Below are 10,000 nucleotides of genomic sequence, written 5' to 3'. Positions count from 1 at the left end.
CACACACACACACACAAACACAAACACAAACACCTTACTGAATACCTGTAAAATGCATCGATCTAGTTGGAGAGTTCTATTTGGCAAAAAAAAAAAAAATGGTAGTTATTAGAAGTGAAATGAGAAGCAGAAGACAGACACTTTGCCGGAAACGGAACGACCACTTTCCTTCTCGTGTGCAATGGTGGCCATCAGTGTCTGACTTCGAAATTCGTACCAAAATTTTTTCTCTGCCACCGGATCCCGAGCGAATTTCGTTTTTACGAAAGATCAGATTAGATCTTCTCTTTGGGAGGTTCTCCTCATCTCATCCCAAGGAATTAAGTGACACCCACTCAAGAATGCTAACTGTTTTTGGTACTGACTAACCTCTCTTACCACTGTCGTCTTTAAATCTTTCCACTTCTTGTCTGCTCGTCCGAACCTTTGAATTCATATTATCCCGTTATCAAAAATCTTGATAAATTTTATTTGAAGAAAAGACCCATGAGTGATCGTGATTCTCTATTATCAAGGAATTGTACTTCGGTCTCCCTCAGCCTGAATAAAATGGCTTGGCACCAAAAGAAAATGTGGATGGTGTTGCCTTTTCAGTCCAATGGTACAGTATTTACATCCTTTCTTGACAGAATACATAACTATCAAAGGTTTTCTTCTCCTTATTAGGTGGGGGGAAGGTGGCAGAGTCAAAGCATTCATATACTTTATACATAATTAAGATGAAGTGGGTATGTGGGCTTTGATTCAGACACAGGAATAAGAAGTCAAGCGATTTCATTCAGACCGTAGTCAGATACCCAGCAGCTTTGAGGGATCTAGATCGACCCCTAGTCCCATGGGGTCCGACCCTCAGCTGAATGAAATCGCCTGGCGCGCTCGCCACAAGAGGACAAAATTTCAGAAGAGGCTAGTAAACAAGTGGGACTCACCGTGGCCAGCTGGACCTTGGAGAGGGGCGGTCCGGACTCGAAGTACTTCGTGGCTACGACGGCTCTCTGCGGGATGGCCACGGTGCTCTCTCCATCCACGCTGTCCACGACAACGTTCCCGACTCCGTCGCCACCACCTCCGCCTCCGTCGCCAGCTTCTCCGGACGGCATTCCAACGCTCTCGCGGCTCTTGACACTGCTCGGCATCCTGCGGAAGGAAAGAGAGGCGTTACTGGGTACCTCGGGGTTTTCGTGAGGTCGGAAGTCTCCTTGGGGTGTCGGGACACGTGTGGCTTGGGAGGTATCATTTGTATGGGAGTTGGGGGGTGCGTGTGCGTGTAAGGTCACAACATTACCCATAGATCGGTCATATATGAGCTCTAAGCTCTATTCTGGGAGGGAAATAGCTGTCGATCACGAGTCCAACACGTGATCCAAGACCAGGGTGAATCACACATGAGCATGTGTACACCCGTTAGCGTGCACACACACACACACACACACACACACACACACACACACACACACACACACACACACACACACACACACACACACACACACAGAACTATCCGTTACAATATAACTCATATTATGCAAAAAGTTAAATCAGTGACGTCATTCTCTTTGGTCACCGAAGGTTTCCCTGAGCCGAGTACAATCGTCTGGAAGAGGTAATCAGAAAAAGGACACTCAAGTCGTTGCTGCCGGAGACGAAATGTCTAATTAAGATATTCTTTAACCCTTTGGCTGTCGGAGACTAAGTCGCCTTTGGAAAGAGGAAGAAAGAAGAGATGGAGGAAGAACGAGAGAAAGAGAAAGACAGGGAAAGACGAGAGAGGGGAAACATAAGAAAGAAAGTAGGGAAGGAAGAAAGTGAGAAAAATGAGAGAGAAAGAGAGAGAGAGAGAAAGAGAAGGGAGGCGATGGAGAGATTTGGAATAGAAAGTAGAGAAAGAAGGGGGAAATGAAAAGGAGTGATAGTGTGAGGAAGGAAGTAAAGGAGGAAGGGAGGAGAAGGGGAAGGAGTGGTAAGGATGAAGGAAGAAAAGGAGGGAGTAAGAGAGAGAGAGACAGAGAGAGAGAGAGAGAGAGAGAGAGAGAGAGAGAGAGAGAGAGAGAGAGAGGATAGATAGAGAGAGAGAGAGAGAGAGAGAGAGAGAGAGAGAGAGAGAGAGAGAGAGAGAGAGAGAGAGAGAGAGAGAGAGAGAGAGAGAGAGAGAGAGAGAGAGAGAGAGAGAGAGAGAGAGAGAGAGAGAGAAAGAGAGAGAGAGAGAGAGAGAGAGAGAGAGAGAGAGAGAGAGAGAGAGAGAGAGAGAGAGAGAGAGAGAGAGAGAGAGAGAGAGAGAGAGAGAGAGAGAGAGAGAGGAAAGGATGGAGGGGAAGAGAGAGATAAAAAGAGTGACGAAGAGAAGGAGGGATAAAAGGAGAGATGAATAATTGGAGGGAAGGAGAGGATGAGGGGACGGGGTAAGAGGCAGACAAGAAAGTAAAGTGATTATAAGGCAGGGGAGGAGGGGTGCTAGGGAAGAGGAAGGATGTAGAGGGAAAGGAGGGAAAAAGAGAAGGAGGATTGTAAGGCAAGGAAGGAGGAATGAGAGCAAAAAGAGACGCGAAGGAAAGAGGATGAGACAGAGGGAAAGGACGGAAAAAGAGAAGGAGGGAAAGAAGAGAGGGAAAAGGGAGAGAGAGACAAAGAGAAAAAAGAGAGGCGGTAGGTCAGGAATTGAAAAAAGATCTTTTGAGTGGTATCTTAGAATTTAAGTGAAAGTAAAGGGACAGAAATGGTTTTGAGGGAGTCTCGACATTGGGGGTTTGGGGGGAGGGGGAAGTCATTCACCCTTACCACTCACCCATACCTTGACCTTCGGCCGATTGCTCACACACGCGTCGAACAGAGAAGGCCTAAGTTGGCGGATGTAACAAGAAAAAGAAGAAGAAATAATAATGCTTCAGGGTCACACAAACGCCTTGCTCGTAACAATGAAAAAGTTAATTGAGAATTGTTTTGGCACTATTATATACATTATATATATATATGTATATATATATATATATATATATATATATATGTATACATATATATATATATATATACATATATATATATATGTACACACAAGACGAAAATGTAGTAGCACATTTAGTAAAATGTTTTAAGTTACCCACTGTCGGAGCTATATATATACTGTGGTCCTTCTGCTGAAGAGGACCACATTAGTGGTCGAAATATACAGTTCGTCTGTCTCCTTTGCTTTGTTTCTACAGTGGGTAATTTGAAATATAAATATATGTATATATGCGTATGTGTATGTATGTATGTATGTATGTATGTATGCATGTAAGTATGTATGTATGTGTGTATGTATGTATACACCCACACATATTTATTTCATCGAAGTAACAACACCCTGCCAGCCCTCTTTGGTAGAGTGCGAGGCGTTCCCATCGTCCAACGTGTGTTGGTGACACCCAATCGCGCCACGAAGGCGCCAAACTAAGATACAGATCATGACCCACATTTGTGCGACTTTTCCCATGCGTATATTCTATCCTGACTGCCGCCCAGATGATTTTACCCGGCACTGCTTGGTTGCGGGATTAACCATTGTGGCCGGATACAAGAACAAGATGCGTGTGACGTAATGCTTCCACACGCACACACACACAGGCGCGCGCACACACAGGCGCGCACACACACACAGCCGCGCGCACACACAGGCGCGCACACACACACAGCCGCGCGCACACACAGGCGCGCGCGCACACATACACACACACACACACAGGCGCGCGCGCACACACAGGCGCGCACACACACACAGGCGCGCGCACACACAGGCGCGCGCACACACACACAGCCGCGCGCACACACAGGCGCGCGCGCACACATACACACACACACACACACACACACACACACACACACACACACACACACACACACACACACACAAACAAACATACGCACGCACGCACGCACGCACACACACACACACACACACACACACACACAGACACACACACACACACACACACACACACACACACACACACACACACACACACACACACACACACACACACACACACACACACACACACACACACACATGCGCGTACACACCTGACGAGACTCTTCCGGATGTTAAACTCTCCTTCGCCCCCATGACCTCATAACTTTCACTTGGCGCTCGCCCCTTCGTCGCGGGGTATGTGGGGGCACTGCCACTGCCACTGCTATGCCTCGGCCACAGAAAAAAAAGTCTTGTCACCGTTGTCACCACTCGACCCGTCGGGGTCGCGATCCCCCGCGGCCCCGTCTCTGCCCCTCCATTCCGCAGATGGGGGGAGGGGGCTTAGGTGGAAATGGGAGTGTTTTGCCAAAGCAGAATTTGCAAGGCGCATGTACCCACGCACAAAATGTTTCGTGCATTGTGTTAAACACCAACAGAATCATACACTGATCCAGTGCACAGGTGGAAGGCGTATGGCACAGATGTCTCCACCTCTGCAACCAGAAAGTACCTTTGGTACGCCTTTATCGTATTCCCGGTTGCAAACCGAAAGTTCTATGTCAATCCAGGTGCATTAAGAATTCCTATGCTCAGCTGTGCCCTTTAAGGTACTTTTTGAACTAGTACAATACATTTCAAATTGAACACATGAACAGCTACAAGTTCAGATCATGCCATTTGACAAAGTCATCGTACCATTTGAATTCTGCCATAATGGTTTAATACAGGGCCAAGGCGACTTGATTTCATAGTACTGCTTATAGCATAAAATCTCTTCTGTCATGAGATAACGTTAGTGATGCTGTCGGAACAGTGTTGGAATTGCTTGTGAAGAAACGCACCGTAATAAGTGCGCGACACTGCGACATGACGTAGTTGTTACAGCATTCGGTTTCCTGTCACCCGACTTGGCATTTCCTTGTGGCCCAAAATGATTTCCTCTCTCTCCCGATACGGTGTGTCCAATTTTCCAAATATCTCTGAACACTCCAGGGCTTACTAATTAGCACTAAATTTATGACGCAAAAGAATTACGACAAAACTTTCGTTCCACGTCTTTCTTTCTTTCTTTCGCCACCCAAACCGAAGCCAGCTCCACAAGCGAACGACTTTGTAAACGTTTGTTCCCGCGACATTTCCTTGGCGGAAAAAAAAAAAAACGACGACTCTTGGTCCAAATGGCTCACGAAGTGATGTCTCTTCCGTATGACCTGAAACTGAGTGTTGCAGTCAGAGGTCACCTTACTCATTTCATGACCTTGCAATGGCAACAGGTGTTTCCCATCGAAGTGGGCTATCCCTTTTTGAGCTTTCTGAAACAGAGGCTCTCTTGCAATGTGGAGGAAGTGAGGGAGTGTGTGTTCTAAGTATAGCTTCCCGAGAGATCCGTAACAACTTATCGGGGAAGTTTTCTTTTCCTTGACCTTGGGACCATCTGGACGCTACTCATCATCTACAATCGGTCGCATTTCAATTCACAGATCATATAAGTGATCGTGCGATAATTTCGTATGATATAACAAAGAAATAGGTCTAAGGTAAACGCGCGATATAACTAAAAATTTACAGAATGTTTTGCAATAGGCGGAAGAACAGATTCGGCGGGAGAAGCGACATATGGCTGAGTGAGAGTTGGGCACGACATTACGTCACGACGACAAGGTCACGTTGCATCTGGACTTTTCGTTGAATTTATGCATCAATTGTACATCACCGCTCGTCATGTCCGCTGACGACATAACAAAGGCAAACTAAATGGTCAAAGCTTCCATTCTCTTTCAAATACCCTAGATTTTAATTAAGGAAGTACTTATTTGGAGGTGGAAATTCACTACCAAGGCATTGCATCATGGGTATCGCATTCTAAGAGTTAGAGAATTGTACGTCTTTAAAGAAACTTAAAATTGAAAGATTCTAAAACAAACTTTTAAGATGAAGAATAATGTGCCCGTACGTTGCACATGCAAATATGTAATTATGTTCATGTTCACAGATACAAGCTCGCAATTTTGTACAAGGTTTCGTTTCCACACTTGTAAAAGGGTGAAAATAAACCCATGTGTATTTTTTGTGTGTACATGTTTATATATATATATATATATATATATATATATATATATATATATATATATATATATTACAGGTGAAAAATGTAATCACACATTTGTCAATAACGTAGAAACCACTGTTGGAGTAGAAAAGACTGGAAACGGGGAATCTATATATTTCGATTGCAAACTGCAATCCTCTTCAGTTTGCAATCGAAATATATAGATTTATATATATATATTATATATATATATATACATATATATATATGTATATATATTCATATATATATATATATATATATACATATATGTGTGTATATGTATATATATATATATATATATATATATATACATGTATATACATATATGTGTGTATATATATATATATATATATTCTGTTAAAAACGACAGCAAAAGAATTATTAATTAGTTTTTTCCGTGAGCTCTCAAGCTTGCGAAAAGTAGATTTTTGGTATATATAATATATATATATATACATGTATATATATATATATGTATATGTATATATACATATATATATATATATATATAGACATATATATATATATATATATATATATATATATATATATATATGTGTGTGTGTGTGTGTGTGTGTGTGTGTGTGTGTGTGTGTGTGTGTGTGTGTGTGTGTGTGTGTGTGTGTGTGTGTGTGTGTGTGTGTGTGTGTGTGTGTGTGTGTGTGTGTGTGTGTGTGTGTGTGTGTGTGTGTGTTTTTAACTTTTAGAATTAAGTAATTCTCAATATTCCGTCTTTGGCACTACCTCCTTTCTTCATTTTAACTAGAAGTTAATATGTAATTTATTTTCAGCTTATATCCTCTAGATATGACTCAGCCATAGCAGATTTACGCCTACCAGTGATTCATCATGGGCGCGAATTACGTGTCGGACTCGTGATCGACAACTAATACCTTTCCGGATAAGTGCTAAGACTTCACTGTCCAATCTATATGCTGATGTGTCTTTTCTGTGCTCTTCACTGATATTCACGAATTGTAGATTTATTTCGTCTGTCGCCGGGGGATTTCATTCAGTGGAAGTAAAATTCATGTTCGTATCTAGATTCGTCAGACGTCTGGTGTCAGACCAAGGGTCAAGTGACTCGGTTAAACATTTGAAGGTAGAGAGTACCGAATTCAATACCTTGAATTATTTTGTTTTTTCGGCCTCAGAAGGTAAGAAAGGATATGCTCTAGGATAAGTATATGAAATCTGTAGATTTAGTAGTACTTCAGTGATATCGCTCTAGCTAAGTGGGTCAAATGTCATATGCATGACTGGAATGTACATCTTCTTTCTTGGTCAAAAACTACTCGTGGAGAATCTTAATTTTAAAGATGTATTTTTCTATTGTTTCTGCAACTTGATGCTGATATAGTTTTTGTATTAACTTTTTATAGGGTAAAGTGGTAAACGGAAGAATGCTCAAAGCCGGCTGGGGGTAAATGATAATTAGGTCTGAGAACTGGTGTCGTAGCTGATGACGTCGCCGGAAAAATTGGCTCATACAGCCGCACAAAGTTCTCACATCTTCAGGGAGGAGGTGACACAGAAAATGGTCTCACCTTTGTCAAAAAAGGGCATGGGAAAAGTAGAGGAATTTTTAACAAAACAAAAAGTAGAACGAGAAAAACTTGAATTCCTTGAGGACGAAAAAAGGAAAACAGTAGGCCATAAGACTGACAAAATTTGAACGTTGGAATGTAGACCTGAACTTTGGGAGGACGGGAATAGCAACGAGGGGGAGGGGGTTAGATGTCAACAAAGAAATGGACGCGAAACAAGGCTGATAATTCTCACACTATCGTCCTTATTTGTCATAAACACTTTGCATATTTTATTTTCGTTAATGTCTGATTAGTTACCCCAGTTGTGAGCAAAACGTCTTACTGAAAGGGGATAGGGATTAATCTCAATTAACCCCTTATTCGCTACGATGATGAATGATTGATGGCGATTTCCTTCAACTGAATAAAGTCGTCTGGCATCCCCTAGTGACTTTAAAAAAATATAGACACTACATCTTAAATATTCAATCGAGATCCATTTCGAAATGATCGAAGACAATGACTGAGAAAAAAAAAGAATCCTCATCCCAAACATTTATAATTCAGTCAGCCAATCATCTAAGTCCCCGAAAAAAAAAGTGAAAATTATAATAATAGTAGTAAATGTTCGGAGGAATGGGCTATTGTTTCACTGTGTTCACACTATTCATCATTACACTGCACAAAACCAACTAGCGAGAGAGAGAGCTGATGGAGATGAGATGGTGATTCACAGTAAGAAAGTCGAGAGGGTATAGAGACTGCATCATCTTCCACGGGATAGACCGGTGGTTCTGCAGCGAACCTTCAAGGCTGAACACCTTCACTTTCAAATGCAAGGCAGAGGGTTGGCCATAAGGCCCTCCTGTCCTTACAGAGTAAGAAAAATATATAAAGTATGTCACGACGCTGGAGAGACTAACACGAATTTGGTGTCCCTACCCCCACACCTGGTCACACAAATAGACAAGTAAATAAGTAAATAGATGAATAAATGAAATAATACACAGATAAATAAAGAATGAATAAACGTGAACACATACATAACAAAGGAAAATACATGAATAAATAGATTATTAAATAATACACAAATAAAAACTTAAACAAATATATATAGATGAATGGATATATGAATAAGTAAACAAATAAATAAATAGATAAATAGATGAATAATAGATCAGTAAATAAATAGATTAACAAACAAATAAATATATAAATAAGTAAATGAATAAGAAAGTAAATAAATAAACAATTGACTATATAGATTGGTCTTAGCTCAAATGAATACAGTGACGAAGAATAATTGATCATATAAATAGATCATATAATAATTGATCATATAAATAGATGTATAAACAAAGAGAATAGATCGATAGAAAAATGAAGGAGTCAATTTATTTTTGCTCTGTTGCACTCCTTGACTACATAGCCAAAGTCCTCCACTTCAAGAAAGCCACAAAGTGACTACGTTACGAGATATCATTTAGTGCGCGCTCTTAATCAAACATGGGACAATTGTGAAACAGTTGCATGTACAGTCACGCGGACAAATATGCATGACATTAATGTAAGAATGCAGTACAAGCATTTGGTAAACTTAATGAAGGTTGAGGTAAAGTTAAATGAACGTTACTACTTAGCATTTGTCTTACACAAGAATATAAGAAATAAATGCACACACAAACACACACACACACACACACACACACACACACACACACACACACACACACACACACACACACACACACACACACACACACACACACACACACACACACACACACACACACACACACACACACACACACACACACACACACACACACACACACACACACACACACACACACACACACACACACAAATAAGAAGAGTCGTGACCTCTATCACGTGACCTTTGACCTGTCTTGTCCTTGTCGGGTGGAGCGTAGCGGAAGGAGGGGAAGGAGAAGGAGGAGGAGGAAGAGGAGGAAGAGGGGGAGGCGAGACCGAGGTTAGACAGAGGTGGCGCGTAAATGAAGGTCAGGAAACCATGTGTGTGTGTGTGTGTGTGTGTGTGTGTGTGTGTGTGTGTGTGTGTGTGTGTGTGTGTGTGTGTGTGTGTGTGTGTGTGTGTGTGTGTGTGTGTGTGTGTGTGTGTGTGTGTGTGTGTGTGTGTGTGTGTGCGTGCGTGCGTGTGTGTGTGTGTGTGTGTGTGTGTGTGTGTGTGTGTGTGTGTGTGTGTGTGTGTGTGTGTGTGTGTGTGTGTGTGTGTGTGTGTGTGTGTGTGTGTGTGTGTGTGTGTGTGATTCACCTTTCACCTTGGTCTTTGGATCACGTGTTGGACTCGTGATCGACAGCTATGTCTCTCCCGGAAGAGAGCTCAGACCGATCTATGGATAATGCTTTGACCTTATGCGCACACACCCACCCAACTCCCCGCCCACGAGA

The 10,000-nt window shown here is 42.1% G+C and overlaps 1 protein-coding gene across 2 annotated transcripts in view; it reads right to left on the bottom strand.

Moving 5' to 3' along the window:
* LOC143017857 (uncharacterized) overlaps positions 1–10,000 on the bottom strand; it is a 277,362-nt gene that overhangs the window by 131,929 nt on the left and 135,433 nt on the right. For both annotated transcript variants that reach the window (XM_076172824.1, XM_076172825.1), the window contains exon 3: positions 930–1,137. In XM_076172824.1, coding sequence (XP_076028939.1) covers positions 930–1,136 — 207 coding nt within the window. In that variant the 5' untranslated portion in view covers position 1,137. The remainder of the gene's footprint in view (positions 1–929; positions 1,138–10,000) is intronic.

Source organism: Oratosquilla oratoria, chromosome 33, assembly GCF_046742065.1.
Source record: "Oratosquilla oratoria isolate Oo_2021 chromosome 33, ASM4674206v1, whole genome shotgun sequence".
Lineage (NCBI taxonomy): Eukaryota > Metazoa > Arthropoda > Malacostraca > Stomatopoda > Squillidae > Oratosquilla > Oratosquilla oratoria.
This window is presented reverse-complemented; position numbering and strand designations above follow the sequence as displayed.